We start from the raw sequence: 24125 nt of genomic DNA, 5'->3' as shown, positions 1-24125 counted from the left end.
TAAGATGTGTTGTGTTGTGTCAGATGGAAGCTGTAATGTTTTAGGAGTATGTTTTAATGAATTATGAGAAGTAAATTAAATTTTACTGGACATGAGAGAGGAAAACAGACAGTGTCAGCATTCTGGTGCTTGGCAGAAAGCACACTAGAGGGAAAAAAAAAGGGGACTTCCTGACTAAATCATGCCAGATGGCCTCTGTTGTGTAGTGGATTAACAGTATCATGTGAAAGAATCCGGCTGTGTAGTCAGATCACCGACATATATATCACTGCATGCTGTAACACTGTGACAAACATCTAAAACCACATTATAGTCCAAAAATATGCTTCTTAGAGAGCCAGCATTAAGAGCTATCAATTTGTTTTGGCCTAGTATAATAAGCGCAAGTAGCAGCAGAATTTATAAGCTGTGCTGTAAAGCATTTTCATGCCTCAGAATTGTACTAAACTTTTACTGAATTAATGAGTGGACCACTGCCCAGTCATAAGCATTTATTTTATACCTATAGGGCTTTTTCCGCTTACCTAGTATCTGAAATACGAGCAAGCTGACATTCAGTTTTACAGCTTTGGTACAGTTTGTTGCAAAGCCTCTACTCTCATAAAAGGGGAATAAAATGAGAATTTTGAAGAATCTGTAGATTTACATCACAAAACCTAGAGAAGTGGTATTCAAAAATTGAGTTGGCCCTCCCTGGCAGGCATAAGTAAACCATTGAGGAGAATAAAGGGAATGGATTTTTATCTGGTAAAGTATATATATATGTAGAATTCCACATGCTCCCCTGTGGGATTACTCCACATTGTCCGGTTTCCTCCCACCTTCCAAAAACATGCATTTAGGTAGACTTGCAATGCGTAATTGCCCCTAAGTGTGAATGTGTGTGTGTGTGTGTGTTCAACTGACCTCTTTTTCCATGGTCTATTCCCACCTCATACCCTGTATTCCTAGGATTGGCTCGGGATCCACCGCATCCCTGAATGAATGAATGAAAGAATACACGTTTCTATCACTCACACATGCATTTAAATACATTCAACAGCCCTATCTACAGCCATTTTCTCATTTAGTAAAAGAACCATGCAGAACTTATATGCAGATCACATACCCGAGAACACTCCTCACAGTCATGAAGGTTTTAGCAGGTGTTGGAAAAAGTAGAATGTGATTTCATCTGAAACTGCAACAAAAACAATGAATACAAGAAAATACGACAACACTTACCAAGGATATTTTCATCAGTTATTGTCAATGTTGTAAGCTCTCTGGTATAGTTTGTAGGTGATATTTGTTGGGGCGTGAACTTATCAGATGAGTGTTGGCGGTTGAGGGGAAAAAAAACAAACAAAAAAAAAAACAACTTTGACCATCACTGATTAAGACTAATCAGCACAATAGGCTTACATTCTACCATTACTCCCACTCTGCCTACAGTATCCTAATGTTGTTAAACGATTTAAACACAATGGATACAAACAGGGTGAACAATTTACTTTCTGTTATTAGCTGAATTAAAGTATAGACTGAATTTATTTATACGATTCATTTTCCGTTTTTGCTTTGCGGGATCTAGCTCTCAGTCCACTTCTGTGAACACCACCACATTTTCGTTCCTTTTGGATGGAATGTTTGCAAAGCTCGAGTCATGCCTATCCGCGACATTCTTCATCTTTCTATCACTAGCCCCTAAAAGCAACCACCATCCTGAATAGTCTGTGAGCTTTTAACTTGGCCAGCAGCTGGTGCATGAATTAGGGTATTAGGGTAATCTTATTTTTAATGATGACTACATTATAATTGATGGCTGCTATGTTGTGAAAGCGTTTATGCTTTCAATAAACGTAACGCGTCTAGCATTGTTCCTAGTATCCAACAAGGACTGTGACAGTTTGACCCATTTAATATTATTCTAACTGATAAAGTGCTCGAGTGAATCAGGTGTGTTGGGAGTAGAAATACCTGGAAACTGTGCAAAGTGGTGGATCTCTAGAGATCAGATGGAGAACTCCTGATCTAGCCGACTCGTCTCAGGAGCTTCGTGGCACAGTGTATATTTACTCAGAGTAATTCTCAACTCTGATCAGGTTTCCTAGGTGCAGTGGGCTTCAGGAGCAGGCAAGAGCCATCGGGACCTAGGGTGGAGTGGAGCGCAAGGATCACGTTGGAGACCAAGCAATGCTGTAAATGGACTCTGAGTTTAAAGCAGTGCTCGGCCTAGAGATGGCACTTTAAAGCTGACTATACTGCAGGAACCTGGTGAAGAACCGGCTTCCCTCAGCACCATACACCACTCTCTGAGGAATATGTAAGTCATTTGTATTCATCTGATATAATTAACAGTAATTTTACTAAAAAAAATACTATAAAAACTATTAAAAAATACTAAAAATGCTATGAATTACCAAGTTGGTTTTTATTTTTAAACATAGCTTTGTAAAATGTGCTTGGCTATTTAAAAAAAAAAAAAAAAGGATAAAGTATACTGAGATGTCTGTATTGAGGTTGTTATATCCAGGAGTTAGTAAATTTTCATAATCAGCTGGAATAACACTTGCCATGGTGAAAGTATGCATTCTTGTTGGGAGCCATAGTAATATAAGTAACCTCTACCTATAAAGTAAAAATATAGCCAAGAATTTTTTTTTTGTTTTTTTTAAACATTAGTGTTGTTTTTTTTTTTTCTTCAATTGGCCAACACTTGGGAAAATATACTAGTAGACATGTTTAGTAAATCATTTAGTCAGTTATTAGACCACAAAATGCCAGCTGGAGGTTTGGTGTCATCATATACTTTTTTCCCTCTGTCTACTTAATTCATTTACTTGAAATGTCTTCCAGAAATATGAATTTGGCATTGTATTACCACAAATGTAATGAATGGTGATATGTTAGGGCCTATGCCTAATCAATTTGAGTGTGTGTGATCATTTTATTTCAGGCCTAACCTAATTTCAGTTTTTAGCTGAATGCAAAATTCTGTTCAGTTTCTCAAACTGAGCTGACTTAGGCTATAATACAATCAATAATTTTACAGTTGGTTCTTTTCAGTAACATTTGAATTTTTCCCCGTTATCTGCTTACATTAGCTCTGCATGATCCTCGGCAAAAAGTATTTCGGCTAAGTTGTCGCTACAAACCTTTCATTGTATCCATTTCAGCTTTCTTGCTCTCTGCTCTCACTCTGTCCTGCAGGTACAATTAGCAACTGAGAGTCAGAATTTTCACAATGCCAGCTTTAAATAAAATGCTGGTTCTCCATGTTCTCTTGGCTTTCGTGGCTTTCTTGGGGTTCATTAAATGTCAGGATTTGCCAAGTAAGTACATTACTGTTCGTTTTAATTGCTGTGCTAAAATACCAGACTGTCACTTTAAACTTGGACACATCACACAGTTAGACTGAAGCACTCCAGAGCGTGATGTCACTAAAGGCGATGGTAGGTGTTTGGTATTCTGCAGTTCCACCTGCAAGGGGCAGCACAGAGCCACGCCAGGCCAACTAGACCTCCTGTACTGACCCTGTGTATTCCTTACTCTCTATAGCAGTGCGCTTTATGGGTATTCTGTACGATCTATGGCACATCATTGTGGCACACTGCAGTATTTCATGAGCAAATTAGATGTTTTTGGCATGACTACAAAATGGCAAAACTCTCAATAATTAAAAAGGCACAGTTTCAGACAACCATCCTACTCTTTCTGCTCATGCAGTCAGCACATCAATCTAGGAAACAGATGAACACAGCTATAAACTTTGCCTTTCGTTCAGCATTTTTAAAAATTGTTCCTGATGTGATTTTAGCCTCTAAAATGATTACTTGCTGAATAAATTTAGTAGTGAAATGTTTGTTTCCTTCGAGTACATTAGAAGTATTAGGCTCCTTGATGCCCTTAATGTTGCTGGCTGTTATTCTAACTGCAGATAAATTGCCTGGGCACGATTAAATCATGCCTGAAATAATGCCCTCATTATATCCCATTAAAGAATTACATTGAGAATTACAAATTGATTGAGTGAAGAATTTCTCTGTCAGTCTTTCTAAACAATTGCAATAAATTACAACGAAACCTTGTCAAGGAAAGCTCAGCTGATTTCCATTCTAATTTTATATGACGTTTTATGGTAATGTTTTGCTAACATTTCTAAACCACAAGATCTAGAATGACTTGGATAGCCAAATGTTGTCAAACAATGTGAATGAAAACAAACTAAACTGTATATATATTCGGTATGATTTTTCCATCATCCACACAGTGTGTCTATTTGGTTTTCTAGGTTATGACCTGCTGGAAGAGTTCCGCTTGGTTGAGAGCAGAGGGGTGAGGCAGGTGAAAGGCTCGGAGCCAGGCTCAGTAGCATACCGTGTAAACCCCTCTCTGCATCTCAGGAAGAGCTTGAGGTACTGTACAAAAGAAAAAAAAAAATCTCAAGTTAAAAGCAAATAGGATTCACTATGAATAATTTATAGTACTTACTGGATAATATGCTTTAACATGAACCACCCAATAATAAGCTGGGACTTTTAGGGGTTAATTGGCTTTGAGTAAGAGCCGAGTTACACACAGATCGTGCACAGGTGGTGCAAAAGCCCTTTCATGCCAACCCTGCTACCTTGCCAAGGTTTAAATTGAGACAATGTTATACTGAGACACATGAGAAGTGTTTAGTTCCCTGCGACATGTGGTGTTCAGAAGGAATGTTTTTTTTTTTTTAACTTTCATGAATTTTCCATTGGTGCTGATTTTCCACTGAGTGCAATCATTCCCTCCTCCAAACAATAGCTCGTTTCCTTCTGCCGATCAGATTTGATAAGCGCTAACCATTTCTGATCAGATTTTACTGTCGAGTTGGATTACTGAGACAACACACAAAAGGATTTGATTATTTGGATCAAACTGCTATATATTTTCTTTATTTACAGCCAGTGAAAATAACAGAGCTGTATTGAAATTACCCTAGAGCTTCACGAGCTTAAGTACAATATAATATGCTGCTGGGACCACAGAAAGCTACAGTGGGTTAGTTCTGTGCTTCCAGGAACAGCAGTAGTTTCTCCATGTGTTGGGTCTTTCCTAGTTGTGTGTGGGCCAAGCAAGCTGTCCTCAATGAACTTCTCCAGCTTGACAACCAAATCATGTTTACATATGGAGAAGTGCACATTAGTGCAAAATCATCGGCCTAGTGTTCAAGCAAATGTGGTCAACAGCATCAAGGAAAAAAGAGAAGGCTGAGTGGGGGCTTCCCAAGTAAATCTGTGCACTAATGTGGATTGTGAAACAGCCTCATTGTTCTCAGAAACATTAACTACAAATTTCAACAAACTGGCTCTGCTTAAAAACAAACCAAAAAAAGCCACAGAAGCTATAATACACAAAACAGCCAACCCAAAAAGACAAGAGTGGAACAAAAGAGGGCATATGGCCTGCATTAACACGATTTAAGATCACCAAAGAACACCCAAAAACTGTATATAAATAAAGCTTTGATTGTCTGATTTTGTAAAATCGTTGTTGCCTGTTGAGTGGTAACACTTGTTAATTCATGTAAATGTTATTGCACTTGTATTTCCCGTATTTATATATCAATGTCATGTCATAATCTCTCCCACACAACCACCTCTGCTAATCTTTCACACATTCTGTCTCTTATTTATCTCTCTCTAACCCCCAACATTTTGGCCAACCTCCTATTCATCCAGCGACGTTTACCCAAATGGTCTGCCTACTGACTACTCTGTCATAGCCACTTTCAAGATAACCAAGGATGAGGCGAAGACATCCTGGAACCTTTGGCAGGTTAGCGACCCTGAGAGCCGGGACCTGGTAGGGCTGCGTTTTAATGGTGACTCTAGAACTCTGGACTACTTCTACAGCAGCCCCAGCAATACACAGATGCTGCGCACCTTCCACGGTGTGGAGAGGCTGTTTGACGGTGAGTGGCACAAACTGGCTCTCAGTGTGAAGGGAGACCAGGCGAAGCTACTGGTGGACTGTGAAGAAGTGAGCTCTGAGCCGCTGGATGAGCCGAGGCCAGTCATCCTCCGTGGCTACACCTCCATCGTCAAGAGAACTGCTGGAGATCGCTCTGTCTCTGTGAGTAACACAGAATGCTGCTTCAGCCTCGCAACATCAGTTGATGTAATTTGCTGAATTATTTTCATGTAAATTGGAAAGTGTGTGAACTTTAGTAGGCTATATCTCATGGGTGGCAAATTAAAGAGGAAAAAAAAAAGTGTTTCTGTAGTGTATCGTATATTACTGTACATATTGTATCAGCCACCGCAAGCCTCCAGAACAGCTTCAATACACTGGAAACCGATGCTGTTGCATACAAACAATAGATTGTAGAACAGTACAATATACAATACAGAGTCAGATACAAGAAAGTGTATGCCTATCTAAAGGTCATAGATCACCTGTAATAATGAGAAATGTAAAATCAACTTATGTAAATGACAGTGTAGCAATTGCTACAGTATTCGCAATTCAGAAATCCACTAGACACAAATAATTGTCATATGTGTACAGAAATGGTATAACGCAATTATACTACCTGCATCTGTTTAATGGTGCAAATATCCATACTATATTGAGATTTAAACCTGAATGGGTGTGGCCTTTTTTTAAAAAAAAAATTTATTTAATATGAACCGTACCACTCTTCCCCTGAAACAAAGGAAAGCACAGGGGGAAAAAATCCGGAGGTAGAAATGCCAGCACTGTCAGCATGGTCTGTGTATTCTGGAAACTGGTTCTATTTCCCAAAATATAAACAAACTAGTAGCCTAATTTAAACCACCATGGCCCTGATCAGGCAGTTATTAAAGATGCAGTAAATGCATCGTGCAGTGCTGCAGGTTCATGTTAATGAATGTAATCTTTGTCCCCTGAGTGTCGTATCTGACTTCTTGTACCCGCAATAAGGTTAAAAACCTCTGGCTCATATGCATCCTGTGGGACTCCAGTCCCTGATGCCCAAAGTGTGGCTCCTATTTGTATTTGTTTAGAACACATTATCTGTTCATTCTGAATAATGTAACCGAACTCCTAAATTAGACATGCAAGTCTAGTTTATTTAAAAACCATTTTCATGAACAAATAAATAAATAAATAAATAAATAAATAAATACACATACATACACACCATGTGTTTAAATAATATTTGATACAGATAGTACCACTCGGTACCCTGTTGTAATGTTGTACCCTGGATGTCCATGAATTCGAGACTTTAGCAACTCATTAGAATCTATTCCAAAACCATACTAATTGGAGCTTTTCAAACATTACTGGAAAACATACAACCTAAACAACCTAGTTGTAAATTATTATAAGTCTCCTAATCCAGCAATATGGGCCTTATGTTATAGCTCATGCAGGGTTAGGTTTAGTCAGTTCTCCTAGACCATAACACTGTTTAGTTCTAGAGAGATTTATGTTGGTCAGAAAAGCTTAGAGCTATGCACATGATTTAAGACTGCACAAATCAATCATTCACACACAATGCTACATCAGGCGTGTAGTTAAATGTACACACTGGTGCCCTATGATTATACAGGTGGACCTGCAGAGGATGCATGTTTCCTGTGATGCTGACCAGGCCTATTCTGAAGGCTGCTGTGAGCTCTCCAGTGTGGTGAGTCAGCCTGTGGGGTGTGTGTGCGTGTGCGCGCTTACAAATTCTGATCGGGGCCCCTTATTACTGTTCTCCTTCCCCTTTCTTTCTGCAGTGTGGAGGACATGCAGAGATTGGACTCAGTGCTAGCAGAGGCAGAGCCACATGTAAATGCATCCACGGACAACCAGGTCCACAGGGAATTTCTGGTCCAAAGGTAGCCATATTTTCATCAAGCCTTGTCCCTGTAGCTATGTACTCTGCACTATGCTGATCTCCTTGCCTTTCTGTCCATGCACAGGGTCACAGAGGTCTGCCAGGAGAGCTTGGAGAACCAGGGCGAATCGGAAACTGGGTAAGAATTGCAGGCCAAAAACTCTTACCTATATGTGGTAACCTCGACAGCAGTTAACTATAGCATTTAACTGATCGCGCTTCTGATAGAGGCTCATTAGGGACTCACTGGGGAACAAGCATGCCGAGTCATGAGCTAGTGGGTGGAGTGCAAATGAAAGGAGAGAAGGAAAGAGGAAGAGAAATGGAGAGAGAAAGGAGGAGTGGACCTGGCCTGGGAGAGGAGTGAAGTTGTGGAAAATGGCAGAGAAAGCACTGCTGAGTGAAGGCATGATGGAAACAGAGCAAGGAATAGGCCTTGCTTCGAGACTGCCTCAGTCATTTAGCATGGTCATATACAGTCAAGGCAATAATCAGTCTTTATTATGATTACATAAACCACTAAAAGGTGAGTCTCTGGCTCACAGACAAGTATGTGCATTCTATATAAAATCATCATGTTTGGTAGAAGAGACAAAGCTAAAATAGTAGGCCTGTATACTGGCATGCTCCCTCATGCCCTACACTGAGCACTAGTGTTTGGTAGATGAGACGGTCAGCCCTTGTATGAAGTACAGTAAATCAAACAGCAAAATGCTTGACGTCTGACAAGTTCATACAGTAAGAGAAAAAAATGACAACTGAGGAGAAGAATCTGAGCTTTGGTAAAGTGGGAAGGAAGTGGTAAGGAAGAGACTGACTTCCTTGTTCCTTCCAACTCTTCCTTGTTCGAAATGTTTGCATACTTAATGGTACAATTAAGAATTAAAGGACAGAGTGTTTGTTATTCTAGTTGATTAAGTGTTTAACTCTGAGGGGATAAATAAACAAGGAGTGAACACACAGGCTGGTGACAGCTCACTCAAACTGAGTGAAGCCAGAGAGTAGGCAGCAAATACAAAGGGCAGGGTTTCAGGATCAGCTTAATTAGAGAACAAGGCACAATGCATCAGGATCCACTTACTTTGTATACATTTGGCTGGTATTTTTTTCCCTGGGCAGTTCTTTCCAGTCCAGACTTTTAACTAATTTATGTCTTTGATCTGCATCCAGTTCTCAGTAGTGAGCTGGAAAGAAGAAGTATCTTTAAACCATGGGCCATGCACAAAATGATCTCGTCTTCGAGAGCGAAACTACATAATCGTGCCGTAAGAGAAAATATCCTGAACAGGACTGGTTATCCTTAACCACTGAAGAAGGTGAAAATTAATTCTGATTGAGTGTGCATTTCGCAGTCAGGCAAACTTGTTTACTGTTGCTCTGCTGGAGACTGCTGGAGCGCAGTATTTCCTGCTCTGCAATGACGTACTGGATATCCGCTGCACTAGGTGGTCTCAGATACACCAGACAAATTCTACCATCCGCTCTTACCTCCTCTTTCCAGAGGTTCATTCACTCTGACACTTGCAGTGTGTCTACAGACCAGACTCAGCTTGTGCTAATGAATTGCTTTCAAATGAAGTTGTTTAGAAAACAGGCGCTAAGTGAATAAGTGCTTGTTTATGACAAAGTGATTAGCCAATGAAATGAAGACTAGAAAAGGAAAGTCAGTTAAACAGCTGGCTTTTTAATTGAAAATTTTTAAACAACTGATGCAAAGCAACAGTTAAGGCCTATTTTAGCAGTAATATGCCAGAAAGGCATCCTTCTATCTTTTAAATATGTGACAGCTAGTGTTACATTCACATGAGATAAAAAGAAGAGGCATCTGGGATATAAACCCACTTAGTTCAAAGGTGCTTGTATGTCAATGCTATAAATGTTAAGGTTTTAGTATTTATCTTTTTATAATAATACCAGGAGCTATGAAGTTTTATAAAGACTCAATGCAATTATCTTCAAAACAGTTATGCTCCTTTTATGCTCAGTTATGCTCAGGTTAAAATTCTATAGAAAGCTCTAGGCAGTCTTTTATACATGCAGTGGTAACCTGATAAACTCCCTTATTATTTATTTCTATATATCTAGATTTATACACTATGCTTTAGGATGAATACTACAATGGGAGGTTAAGGGGTTAAATGCCTAAGAAGTCTTTTACTCGTGAAAAAAAAAAAAAATAATAATCACTAACACACCATCTTGTGGCTTACTGATTGTATAAAATGGCAACCAAAACAATATGATAAATTCCAGTGTTCAGTAATATTATTCACTATAATATTCTCATAATATTCACTATAAACAATTGACTACACACACAATGTAGTCTTTGTCAGTTATGTTGCTTAGTCACTCTGTTCAAAGATTAGGGCATTCAAAGGACAGGACTGTGTTTTATTGGTTTAAAACCTGGTGCATTAATACGCAATTCAATTATTGCAATGTGGTCACAGGTGTGCATATATATTAAGGATTTTACTATGGCTTCAACACATCTCAGGCAAGCAGATTTAAGAACTGAAACGATCCACTTAATATCCATCTGTAACCATGGTATTGCTTACTTATTGCAGGGGCGACGGGGAGATACTGGAGACTATGGTAACATAGGCGAACCTGGTCCTAAGGTAAGTCTCTTACATCTTCATATTGTTGCTTATCAAAATCTTCACTTTTAAAGATTTTTTATTCATTACTGTCCCTTCTGCACTGATCTGTGCATGGCATACTCTCTGCTGTGAAAAATCTCTATACAGAGAAAGCTGAACTGGATTGAATGTTTTTCCCTAGGGCTACGCTGGGATCAAAGGAGAGAAGGGAATGCGAGGACTCCATGGCCCTGAGGTATGATCATAATGTGCACGGCATTTGCGATTCTGCTTCTACACATTAGCAATGTTAATGAATCTTTCTCTTGCAGGGTGACAGAGGGCATAAAGGTCTCAAAGGTTTACCAGGTGCTGCAGGCCACAAGGTCAGTGGCTTAACAAAAATACTCATTTACTCATAACAGAAATTCTCATATTTTACGTTTCAGTCACATGTATGTATTTATAATCGGCGTGTATTATATAACTCAACTGCACAAATAAATGCACTGCAGTATTCATTTTATCAGCGATTTTTACTGCATGGTATTCTACTAACAACTGTAGGGAGTGCGTGGGCCTCCTGGAGAGAGAGGGGAGACTGGGCTGGCAGGAGAGAGAGTAAGTTGGACCCAAATTAAATAATTGGTTTAGCTCAGTTTAAAAGCAACTGTTTTGCAGCAGTTCATACTGCTGCTGGCTAACACGTGACTCATTTACTCTTTGCTGTCTCTTCCAGGGTTCAGTGGGAGATCAGGGGTACCAGGGAATTCCTGGATATCAGGGAGTGAAGGTACTTTGATTGCCTTGTGTGGTTTCAATCACAAAAACAGGTATCTACTGTGTGTGGTCAGACAGTTTCATTGTTTCCATTTGTCCATCTCTAAAGGGAGATGAAGGCCCCTCTGGAAATGACGGACCTCCAGGACCACAGGGCCTGCAGGTACGCAAATGGAATGGAGTCATTAACACACTGTGCTCCATTATCTACCATAATGACATAAAGACACCCCTGGTCTGCTTTTAAATTAAAATCGAATTACCTCTAAGATCAGCAATGCATGCATTACTTGGGAAATGATTAAGTCTGTATGCAGTTGAGTCTACAGAGGATTTCTTCCAAGCTTATGCCTTTGGCTCTGACTGTTAAGAAGTTATAGGCTTGAGCTATGGTTTTTGTGTTATATTTTATTAAGGGCATCATTTTAGCTGACAATGCAAACACAAAATCAGATGGAAAAGTGATATTGCTAGCTGAATAACAAGGGCTTTAAGCTTGCTGATTAGCAGCTGCTTGTACAAGTTTGTTAAGTAAGAACAAGAACTGACATCGGGGCACAACTTTGTTTCTAAAAGTGATGGGGACAAGAATTATGACGGGACATTAAAAAGTTACTCAATGAAAAACCATGTCCAAATGTGCCCCAAAAGCATGTCTAAAGTGTCTCACGGAAAACATTCACTTCCATTTTGTTTAAATCCATACCAGCTTAAACATAGCAGTCATGGAATCATGGATGCTTTGGAAGTCTCTTAAAATTTTGTCTATATGGTTTACATCACCTACATACTTAGCTGTTAGAAAGAAACAGAACGTAGGCTAAGGCTAACTATGATCCTTACGCAAATTGTTACACTTCTATAAATTCATTTATGATGTGTATCGCAACTAAAAAGTTTTTCTTTGTTGAAAGCGTTTGGATCAGTCTCTACTACAATCTACTATATACAAGATTAACAACTACATTTGCTATACGACAGGGTGTTGTGGGAGATCCTGGTGAAAGAGGAGAACCTGGAGAAAAAGGAAAGCCTGTAAATATTCCACTGCTTACATTATTGTGTTAAATTAAACAAATGCATTACATTTTACAATTTATTATAATACTTTTAGTATACGCTCATCTCTTTTTCACCCTATCCAGGGTATACAAGGACCTAAGGGAAGAGTTGGCAGCATGGGAATAAAGGTATCCATAATCTACATGCATCAAGTTATCTACAAATAAATGGAAATGTATGTGAATAAATGGAAAGCATGTGACTTTCAGGGCATTGCTGGTGATCCAGGTTTACCTGGGAGGGATGGAGACCCGGGCATTGAGGTATGCTCTGCTACTGTGATGTTACTTCTCATTATACTTCTTCCATTTCCTTATTGTGCTAATCTCTAGTTGTTTCCTCACAGGCTTATCAAGGATCACAGGGGCCTGAGGGCAAAGCTGGAACAGTTGGTGACAGGGTAATGTCAGCTGTACCCACAGACATCAGTCTTAATGAACAAATGTTATGTGTGGCTATAAAATATGGTGGAATCTTTTTTCAAACAGGGTGAGAAAGGTGCTCAGGGGCCTCCAGGGAACATGGGTCCTCAAGGACGTACTGTGAGTACTTCCTATTACTACTACAATCTCCAATCAGATTAAAACATCACCTGAACATTTTTAGCAACTTCTTGATGGCTCTATAACAAAGAAAATAAACTCAGCCTTCTGGTACATTTATAAAAACGAAACATTCTTCAGGGTCTGCAAGGATACAAGGGCTCAGCAGGAAAGCCAGGAAGACCAGGACTCATTGGGCCTCCTGGAAGAACGGTAAATATTTTGGAAAGATATTCCAAAGTCCTGTGACATATGTGCATTCACTCTGAAAGTATTTCTCATCCTAAATTGTGGTGTTTTATTTCTAGGGACATATAGGATTACCTGGAAAACCAGGCCCAAAGGTAATGAACTCTGCTCACAATTACAATGTTTATTTACATACGAAATGTGGCATATTTTAATGGTTTATAGTTAGATTAATGTTGCGGAACATCAGAGAAACTAGTTAATTCCTGTTCTCACTTACGTTATAGCCGCAATAAACAATCATTCTTCCTCAGCCTCGCTCGTTTTTCTCTCGCTCGATCAGATCACTCACTCCCTCACTCACAAAACGCATCATGTCATTTTACAGAGACACCGGAAAGCGTTAACTCCATCCTGAAGACTTTCTTGTGTTGATAAACTTCTCAAAGCAAAATGACTATTACAAAGCGCTTACAACCCAGACTCCTTCCATAAATGTTAAATGTCTCCTAACAAAAAACATTTCTACATCAATGACTATAAATTTTACTTGGTTAAACACATTTTTAAAATCTGTTTATTATTAGTCTTATATTATTCAGAGTCCCTGTCCCTGTGTATGAGCTGTTACTACAGAAACAATACCGTATTAGAACAAGTGCATTAATATTACCCTATCGTTCATGTTACAGAGGGAACTACTTTCTGAGCCGTGATGTTACACAAAAATAATGCAGATCTTCTGGCCAATCAGATTTGAGAATTCAGCCACGCTGTGGTATAGTTACTGAGCTGCCGTTTGTGTTTTTTTGAACATTATTCCAGGGTTTAGTGGCATTGTAAGATCAACTATCCACTGAGCTGCAACTGATCCTTGGAACTGACAGTAGGCATGCCTCAGCTGAGTGAAGTGTTTGGAATAGACTATATTTCAGAAAATTAATGAGATATAGTGGTGCCAAACCATTCATAGCATTAAACATCAAAAACAGGCCTTTGTACTCACCGTAAGGTTAGCATATTTCTTATTTGGGCTATGTTTCACAGATAATAATAAATTTAGAGATCTTACATGGGAATCAAACAATACAGCAATGTCCTCAACTGTAGCTTTGCTTTTACAGAAAAGTTTACAGAAAAGCTACACAGTGAAATCAACAACCTTACTGTTGGTTGACTAAGTATCTTACATCAGCATTTAAACTTCTGCCAGAATTTAGAAAAAGGAGGTTTCTTGTGTGTTTATTACGTCTCCCCTTTTGCTGCTGAATTGGGCTGAGCTAACTAATATAATTGTGTATCATCAGATGTGTACAAGTGAATGTCAACATTATGAATTACAAATTACATGTCCAAGAGGCTGGATATTAAGGAAGAATAATACAGGACCTAAAACAGCACTTTGTCTTGTACAGCTTTTAGGCTTTAAAGAATCTCCATTCATGTTAACAAACTGCTATTTGTCTGTCAAATAAGATCTAAGCCAGGCAAGAACTTATCTGTCTAAACCCGGCTGTTTATTTAGCCTGTCCAATAAAATATCATGGTCATTAGTCTAACATGCTGCACTCAAATACAACAGCACCAAAACAGAAACAAATCCAAAAGCTGAGGCAAACAGTAGGTCACTGACCACTTTAGCCAGTGCTGATTCATCCTGAAATACATCCTGCTTGTTACTACAATTTAGAAAAGAATGAAGCTGTTGGGTAACAACTTTCTACAAAATCTCAGAAAACACAGCATATGCACATGAACATGGCCGTGGTTCTCTGACAGCTTGGATTTCCCACATGTTTAAACAGTGGTGTCATGTCTGCCCTGCACCATGCAGCCATGCAGCCATGCACAGCCAGCTGGCAATGAGAGGAGCCACACAAGAAACTGTCTGTGACTAAAAACACTGAGTCCTCTGTTCTCATTCCAGTGTCAGTTCTCTACTCGAAATTTTCCATACTTAATTCAAAATTAATTCAGTGGAAGTCCCCATGGATTTTGATAATTTTCTTCTTGTAGAGCCATATTCACAGATGAGTTAATCTCCCAGTGAGGATTTTAATCCTGAGACATAACTACAGACTTAAGTGGTATTCAGAAGTTACGCAAGAGTTGTGAACACAGGGTGGACTTGGCCTAAAATATAAGCGTGTCTCAGTTGTGTGCGATTCTGACCTTGGACATTTTTCTTGTGCCATATTGGCTTCAGTGACAATGAGGGTGAAAGCCATATTGTTAAGAAAATTTGCAGTCATTAATGTGATATATACTAGACTCCTATTACATATTTCAATGCGTGCCATCTTCTCATTCATAGATCATTGTATTAGTCTTGTTTATCTCTCATTTTTTAAATTCTCTCTTGCTTTCCTGTTACACTGTATTACATCCGACAGCAAAATAAATTTTATTTCCTTCTTCAGTCCACATTTGCTATTCCCTGATTTTTCGGGTTTGAAGTGCTTGCGTTTAAAGGCGGTGATTTCGACCCTACTGAAAAACCTAATCCGGGACGCTTTACTCAATAAAAATCTGGCACCCTCAAAGCTGTGAACACAGGTGATTTGCATGGGGAGCCGAAAATCGGCTCAATCAGATGCTTAATCCATCTCTAAACATGCAATTTTCAAAACAATTTCCCTGCAAAAAATAATGACGTGACTTATGTTACCATGTCTTATCATGAATCGCTGTAGTCTCTATATATATATATATAAAAACTATAAAAGAGTATCAATTCCTGTAGTATAGCAAACCAATATACAGAGGGGAAAATGGTTAATTCTGAGTTTTTAGTATTATTAGTGACTAATGGTGCATTTCATCTGTTCATCTACGAGATGTGCATGATGTTTAATGGTTCAAAGCTGCAACAACACTGTTATAACAACTTTCGCCTTTTTTTTTTTTTGGCTGAAACATCCAGTGGGCCAATCTAGAACAGACGTGCTTTGCTCGCTAACTAATTGACTAATGCCTATTTTATAAAATGTGCATGAGCAGAATCCTTCAGGACATAAGGACAATAAGTGGCAGTACACACCTAAAACATGGACAAGCAGTGCAGTGACAAACACGGAGATGAACATTAGTAAGAAACTCCACTACTACGGGTTTTTCAATCCCAAGTATTTCGACATATTCTGACTTTTGCACCACAAATTTTCTGCCTCATGTAATGATTGGCAAACAGTTTGAAGATTAAACAGTTGGAAAGCTACAATGTAAAAAAAAAAAAAAAAAAAGTCATTGTTGGTTGTAATGTATTAATGTATGCTTCAATGCTTCTCAAGTGCCACAGTTATGCTATGGTGGCAATGGTGATGTGACCAACATCTTGAACATACACTAGCTGGATAGCTAGGCTTTTCTAGTCTCATTTTCCTGTTAATACTTGTGCATTTCACAGGGAAGTACTGGTATTCCGGGATTTCAAGGTGTAAAAGGACAAAAGGTAATAAACCTTCATTTATTACACTTTCTTTGCACAAATGTAGTTCTTTTTATACGTGTGCAGTTGACCATGTTAAAATTTCTTGCTTATGCAGGGTGAGAAAGGACAGAAAGCACCAAAAGGCAGGGTAAGGTTCACCCTAGATTTTACAGTCTTTAGTAGCTGGTAGTTGTTTCTATTAGAAGTGCTTTAAAAGCATGGCACTGTGTACTCAAGATTTTATATCTTTTATATCTTTCCAGACAAGTAATACTGTATGACAGTTGTAGAACTGTAATTGGACAGGACAGAGTAATCTTAATATGCACATATGTAAACATTAGCAGTGATTTTGTTTAATATGTACATCACGCTGAATTTCCAATCCTGATATTGATTGCCAAGGCAAATGGGATTTTCATAAATAACTTAATATGTGCATATACTGTACTTAAGCAATATCTCATGAGCAAGAGTGCTGTTACACTGAACATCAGCATGGCTGATATTCAGTACAACAGCATGACTGAGCGCGTGATACTGCTTTTATACAACAGTTCTAAACAAGAAATTAATATCAAGTAACTGACATTTCAGACACAATATAAGCAAAATATCTGGCCATTTTTGCTCTGACAATGAAGATAGTTCCCAAAGAAGCCACAGCTGGATAGAGCGTTGTATGTTGCCATGAAACACAGACTGACTGACAGCCTGTAGTAGGTTTAGTAACAGTTTCAATGTAATGAACTACTGCTATTGGAATTTTATGTAGCAAACATAGACAAGTGGAGTGATACAAACAGTGAAATGTAGCAGTGCTGTTATACTAAATATCAGCACTCTTGGAACGCTGCTTGTCCACTCAAAATAATGGACCGGAAACAACTGTATCATTTAAAATAACTTATTTGTACATGTTGAAGGTGGGGGATAGAGGTGAGCCAGGGCCACAGGGAGGCCAGGGGAAGCGAGGGCCAGTTGGAGAGCCTGGCCTTAAAGGTAATGTGGGGACCAAAGGCGTCCAAGGAGACGAAGGGCCAGAGGGCTTTCAGGGACTTCCAGGACCACAAGTGAGTATTGGCTGTGCAAATTTATATCGTAACAGCCCTTTTATTGCCTTCTTATAGTAATAATCTACAAGTGTTTATTAACACTTTGACCCAGCCTATAAAGTCAGGAGACTGGTTTTCTTGCTTTTTTCTGTAGTTATTGCAGCTACTCAATTTGTTCTAAAAACAAAGTTTTGTGTTTTGTTTGAAAAAAAAAAAAAAAACTAGCTGTTACATGAAGTGAAAAATGAAATAATTCATCATGCACAATCTAGACAGAGACTCTTCTTGAAACATATACAGATATTTCTGAAAGCATAGTTTTTACAACTTCATTTAAAAAAAAGAAAAATCCTGTCCACACAAAACATTTTGAAAATATCTCTGTTCAAACAAAAACACAAAAAACATTTTGAAAATGCTCACATGAACATGCCAGCCAATTAAGAGGCAATAGTATGCCATAAACTGTTTTGTAAAATGCCTTAAAAACAATGTTGAGAGCTGCATATTAAGCGAAAGAGATGGTGAAATACAGAAAAACACCAACATGGCCAAAATTTCATTCATTCATTTATCTTCAGTAACTGCTTCATCCTGGTCAGGGTCATGGTTGGCAAAAAGTTTGCAAAAAGGTTTAAAATAAAAAGTGACAAACACAAGGATTCGTGTGGACTGATGACAAGATGGAACTACTTCTTAATGTTACACTGGGTCTCGTCCAAAATCTCCGTTTGCAGTGTGGTTTGTAATGCCGGAGCAGTGGATTCAAGAACAGTAGAGTCTGTATCATATTCTGGCACTTCATCATGATGGTGTAATAATAAAGCAAAATCAAATTGCAAACACATTATCAAATTAAAAAAGTACAGTTCGCAAAGTAACAAGCTAGTCAGCAGCAACGATGAAGTCACACAATGAAAAAATAACATGCAAAACTACAATGGACATGCATAGATTCAAACCAGGTGACGTCAGTTTTGTCAAAAACATGTATTTTTCTGGTCCACATGAAAACAGTGAAAACTTAATTTTAAAATTTCTCCATCTTAGTAGGTATTTTTAAAAAGCTTGATTTTTATATGTGCGGAAGGCCAAAACACAGGCAAATGTATATTTTCATAAATATCCAAATGCCAGAGATATATTTTCATAAAAATTCTTATTTTTTATGGTCAAGGTGTGAAAGGGTTTCAGAGGATTTGTTTATAGTGATTGAGAAATGAAAACAAATGAAGGAGTTACATGAACATATTTTGTACAATAATACATATACCATGTCAATTTGCCACTAACTAGAGTTTCATAAAATGTGCTGCTTTACATTCTCTTCAGCCAGTTACAAGGCACTGCATCTTCAAAGATACTGTCATTATGCCACTTAGCTTTGCATGCATAAAATGTGTGGCAACCATTGTGTGTCAACAGAGTTAGTAAACACTTTCTCATTAGTGTGGTTTCTGCAGCTTGGGGCTAGGTTTCATTTAGTATGGGCTATAAATCTATAATGATCCCAGCAAAATGTTGCTGGCTGTATTTGTTTCCCCCTCATTACAATGTTAGCCATTTCCCTTCCAAGCTTTGGTATAACATAGGGCAAAGCTGCCCTTAGCTGGCTGATTTGTTTCAGAGCTGGGTCTATGCCAGGAATGCATGTGGTAATAATTTCTCTCCCAGGGCCCAACGCTTTCAGCCCAACATGTTATCGAGGTCTGCAAGCGTGTGGTGCTGGAACAGATGTCCACATTTGCCAACTCTGTGAAGCGGACATGTGCAGCAGTGTGTCCACTGTATGGTGATGTGCCCATGGGTGCCCCTGGTCCCCCAGGACAAAAGGGACCACCTGGACCAACTGTGAGTCTCCCATTTTTTTATTTAAAAAAAAACAAAAAAAAACAAAACACCTCTGAACCTAGCATTGCTAATGTCTGCAAAAAAAAAACATCCTTTAGATGTGGTTTGATTCAGACATCACAAAGCGAAAACGCATGCTTTTCGGCCCCATTAGACATCAAGGAAAAATTTTGCCATGGTAAACAGAGACAGAATGTGCACCATGCATCAGATTTCTCAATATTTCCTGGGCCAAGTCAGATACATAGTGTGTAGGCTGCGAGAGAACATGCTGCAGTGCTTGATACTACTGGTTGGAATCAAGACACTCAAAATTTCCAAGTCTCTATGAAGACACATAAGAGGTTAGAGACAAAGGCACTGGCTGTGTTATATAGTCGGAGAGAATCCCCCATGTTCCCTTGGAGTGGAAAGTCTTTTCCATATTTCTTTTTTCTGAATTATCAAACAGTTTCACTTGGGAGGCTCAAAGGTTGATAAAAGTTCACCAAGCCTCCAATGCATGTAAAAAGTAAAAAGTTATAAAACTGACTCTCTATGGGTTATAACAACCATCTGCACAAGAATTATAGTGCTTTTTTCAATTTATACTTTTATGACTTCAGATGCTTTAAAGGAAAGACTGGAGAAATTTAGCTTCCAATGTTATGAAAGAAATTTACTGTACAGTCTGCAGAAATTTATTAAAACATTCTCTTAGCCATAAAACTCAAACATTTGTTGGAAATTTATGTAATAGTTATAACTAAACCTAACTAATAAATTGTATTACTTTTGCTGATCTGTCATTAGGGTGATCCTGGAACTGACGGTGTTGATGGAGAAGTGGGGCAGCAAGGATTCTATGGAGAGCCTGGTGATCCAGGCAGAAAAGGGGTACAAGGTAATACTCATTCATAATAATAAATTTCATATGCATTTGGTGAATGGTTATATAAAATATAAATGTAAAATACAGCTAGCAAAAAAGTTGATTCAAAAAGTAGCTGTAAGCCATACTTCTTATTCACTAAGTACAGATAGCCAACAGCTGTCAACAGAGCAAGCGTACTACGCTTAGCCAGCCGATGGGTTTCCATTCCCAAAAACATCAAAAAGACTGATGCGCACACAGATACATTAAAAGGATGCTTGATAATGTTTGAAGAAGGATTACCAAATATACTACCTTATTTTAGTTAGAAAGAAGATGGGATGCAAATGGTGATAAATGAAATAGTGCAAAGGTAAATGGTTAGTTTGTTTGTGTTTAGTTCATGGAGTTGGTTTTATCTATATAGCAGGTCTGAGGTCCTGGGTGTACTTTTGTAACCGAGACATGAGAGAAGCTTATTGTTTGGCATTAGAAAAGGCTTTAGGCTAAACTGAAAATAAGATCATAATGGATAGTATTAAATATTGTTATATGGACTAATGTAGAGCTAATGAAATTACAGTATATTTATTAATGGGTTTATGCATTTATTCTGCAATGGCTGCATTACTACACATGCTTATTAATCAGTATAGAGAGTGGCAGCAGTATACCATTAATACATCCAATTTGTAGTGTGGTTTTAAACAGTCTACTTTTTTTCATGCAGGTGACCAAGGAGAGAAAGGAGACAAGGGTCCAAAAGGTTATGGTTTAACTGGTTACACTGGAGACCAGGGACAAAAGGGTAATTTCAATTATTGCATTCACAGGGATCAGTTTCACCTCGGAGGTAAACAACCAATTAGTGACAGATTTATTTCAGCTTTAATTCACTATATAAGAATTCCTGTGGGTCAAAAATTTACATACACCATGTTGACATTCTCTTGAAACAGTCTGGAAGATTCCAGAAGTCGATGTAATAGCCAAAATGGCCAAAAGGCAAATTTATGAGTTAATTGGGAGTGCACCTCTGGCTGTACTTAAGGGCCTACATTTAGAGCCAGTGCTTTTGTGGCCTTGATATCATGAGAAAATCAAAGAAACATAGCTAATACCTCAGAGGAAAACAAACAAACAAACAAACCACACGGACACTGTATTGTTCAGGAAAGAGACACAAATGAACTCCCAGGAATGGGAGGTTGAGGTTCAAATGAACCCCAAGACAACAACAAAGGAACTAGTGAAGGAGTTGGAGGCATCAGGTACCAAAATATTTACATCTACCTTTACAAGAGTATCACATCACCATGGCCAGAAAGGCCATCACACAAGGAAGAAGCCCCTACACCAGGACCAGCACGAAAAAGCCAGACTGAAGTTTGCAGGTGATCACCAGCCTTTTGGAGGAGTGTTCTATGGTCAGATAAAACAACAACAAAAAAATTTGTTTGGTCGCAATGATCACAGCTATTCATTGAGGAAATAGGGTGAGGCTTTTAATCTGAAGAACGCAATCCCAACATTAAAGCATGGGAGTGGCATCATCATGTTGTGGGGGTGTTCTGTTGGAAAAGTGACTGGTGTGCTTCAGGAAATAGATGGCATCATGAGGAAGGACGATTATCCAGAAATAGCTCAAGACATCAGACAGAAAGTTAAAAGTTGGTCACAAATGAAAGCACTGGAGTGGCCATCACAAAGCCCTGACCTGAATCCCGAAGAAAATCTGTGGACTAAACTGAAAAATGGTGTCTGATCATAGACGAGTTACACCAGTTCTGAATGAGTTACACTAGTTCTGTCAGGAGGAATGGGCAAAAATCCCGTCAAAGCATTGTGAGAAGCTTGTGGACGGCTACCCGTAAGTGTTTGATTCAAGTTAAGCAATTAAAAGGTATTGCCACCATGTACTAACAAAGTGTGTGTAAGTGTTCTGACCCACTGAAAATCTTATGTAGTAAATAAAAGCTGAAATAAACCTCTTGGCTAGTATTTTGAAATGATAGAAATTAAGGAGACACCCTAATTGATCCAACACAGGAAAATGTATGGCAACACTGAGTTGTGAAAAATTGAGTATGAATCCTTTAGCCAAGGTATATGTAAACTTTGGCCCCAAATCTAACTGTAGCTTTAAGAAAAGCATCATGAAAGGTTATGTAGTGAAATTTGCTGCAAACATTCTCAGGTACTATTCATGTTATAGTGATAAGAAAACAAATCGCCTCAAATCAGGCAGACGGTAAGCTCTTAACTCTCATATTTACAGGTCAGCGTGGGCGTCCTGGCAGAGTCTTCGACGGGCGCCCTGGTCAAATGGGTGAGAGAGGCCATGTTGGCCGACCCGGACTGAGGGGTCATCCTGGACTACCTGGCGTTCCTGGAGTTTGCCTGACATCAGGGTGTGGTTTGCTCAGTGGGACTGCTGGTAGCACACCCCAACAAGAATCCCAGAGCTCATCCCGACAGATATCACAGAGACTGCGGGCACGCCCATAATGTTATAGGATAACTGCAATTGTGCAATTGCATAGTGAGACAATAACTGATGTATATAGATTTGGACCTCCACAAGTCCAGTCCCTCCTCAAAAGACTGTACGATTCCAATAATAAAGAACAGAACCATCACAAATCTACAGGATCAACCGAGGCCAACTGAGAAATTTATGTTCAAAGCAATTTATCTGGCTAACAACTTATTGTAATTATTACAAATATTGTAACAATGTCTTGAGTTTTTAAAAAGGCATTTATGTGGTTCCAAGTTTCATGAAGGACTTTATTTTTCCTGTCCAAGTGAGCCCACAGTTTCATAACTTCATGTTCAGGTCAGGGTACTGAGGAAAATGATTTAATACTCATTAAGTGTCTCATTGGGCTTACACAACAAGTACGTTGTAAATGTATTTGGCCACAGGTTATTTGTGTTTTTCCAGGCAAGTGTTTTCCTAAAGATATAGCATCAAAAATCAAAATCTGTTTTCTCAGTATACATCAGACTGTTGATTTTGACCAGTTCTGCTATCACTGGTTCGAATTTACTTCAAGACTATGTCAAAGTCACCTCTGTGGTTGACAGAAACCTCAAGACAGAGTGTGATTCTCACATGCTGTTCTTCTGACCTAGTGGTGGCCTTTCCGAATGAAAGAAAAAAACTCACTCATAATTCCATAAGTTTTTCTTCCTCTGGTTGTCATGCCACGTTTTATGAACTTCAGCATACTAAAATTTCTTCTGCTTTGCCTTTCAGCTGAAAAATTTCAGTTGCAGTTCTCATCAGCCCTCCAAGAAAATTTTGCCAAAAGAGAATGATGCCACTTTAGTGTCAGGAGATGTTCAGCAAGCATTTCATTGCATTTCATCACATTCTTTTAGAACAAATAACATATGACTTTAGTAAAGTGCGGTTTTAAAGCTCTCCTTCAGCATTTTCAGCAAGTGCCTTACATTTATTCACTTATAATATAATTTTGTAATTTTTATTCATAAATAAGAAAAAAAACAATAAATAAAATATTGCCCTTTCAAATAGCATTTAAAAAAATTGATCACTGATATTTTCAATCACTTGTGTTTATAAAAAAAAAAAATGATTGAAGTTATTTCTATATTTCTTGCTCAAAGCATTACACTACAACTAAGATGTCTAACTTGGTTTTGGGTGGTTAAATTTCTGGAGCTTGAGTATTACCTCTCACCTTTCCTTTTTGGCAACAAATAAAATGACCTGTTAATTTAAGAAGAGCTATGATAAACAATTTTGTTATGTTGTTAACCTTGGCCTAATAGGAATAAATAGTATATAGAATGAATAAGCAAGGTGCAACATATTAAGCCTTGGGGGAAGTTGCATCACACTGGGTTGTTCAAAGTTATATCACTATATTATATTGATTACTAAATGGCCCTTTACAACACTTGCATTCAGTAGTACC

At 38.5% G+C, this 24125-nt stretch overlaps 1 protein-coding gene and 1 long non-coding RNA gene across 2 annotated transcripts; one reads left to right on the top strand and one right to left on the bottom strand.

The window, feature by feature from the left end:
- Nucleotides 1–196: 196 nt before the first annotated feature.
- LOC113542178 (uncharacterized) lies at nt 197–2085 on the bottom strand. Its single transcript, XR_003404272.3, has 3 exons — nt 1960–2085; nt 1109–1180; nt 197–976 (listed from the first exon to the last, which is right to left on the bottom strand). It is a non-coding gene; the product is annotated as an uncharacterized LOC113542178 (long non-coding RNA).
- zmp:0000000760 (collagen alpha-1(IX) chain) lies at nt 1514–22953 on the top strand. The gene is made up of 27 exons (XM_026939534.3): nt 1514–2305; nt 3193–3314; nt 4274–4397; nt 5697–6090; nt 7556–7633; nt 7728–7829; nt 7914–7967; nt 10402–10455; nt 10619–10672; nt 10749–10802; nt 10984–11037; nt 11156–11209; nt 11306–11359; nt 12178–12231; nt 12342–12386; nt 12468–12521; nt 12605–12658; nt 12747–12800; nt 12942–13013; nt 13109–13144; nt 16396–16440; nt 16535–16567; nt 17346–17492; nt 19149–19325; nt 20118–20208; nt 20909–20986; nt 22457–22953. The coding sequence occupies exons 2-27, from the start codon at nt 3227–3229 to the stop codon at nt 22684–22686; spliced, it is 2334 nt and encodes a 777-aa protein (XP_026795335.3). The 5' UTR covers nt 1514–2305; nt 3193–3226; the 3' UTR covers nt 22687–22953.
- The last annotated feature ends 1172 nt before the right edge of the window (nt 22954–24125 follow it).

Source organism: Pangasianodon hypophthalmus, chromosome 3, assembly GCF_027358585.1.
Source record: "Pangasianodon hypophthalmus isolate fPanHyp1 chromosome 3, fPanHyp1.pri, whole genome shotgun sequence".
NCBI lineage: Eukaryota > Metazoa > Chordata > Actinopteri > Siluriformes > Pangasiidae > Pangasianodon > Pangasianodon hypophthalmus.
Note: the sequence above shows the minus strand (reverse complement) of the source record. Positions and strands in the feature narration are given on the sequence as shown.

Excerpts from the sequence above, each read along its gene's own strand:
- zmp:0000000760 (XM_026939534.3), top strand. The coding sequence starts at position 3,227 with ATGCCAGCTTTAAATAAAATGCTGGTTCTCCATGTTCTCTTGGCTTTC. Across the intron at positions 4,398-5,696 it reads CATCTCAGGAAGAGCTTGAG|CGACGTTTACCCAAATGGTC; the intron begins GTACTGTACAAA and ends CTATTCATCCAG. Across the intron at positions 12,387-12,467 it reads TTGGCAGCATGGGAATAAAG|GGCATTGCTGGTGATCCAGG; the intron begins GTATCCATAATC and ends TGTGACTTTCAG.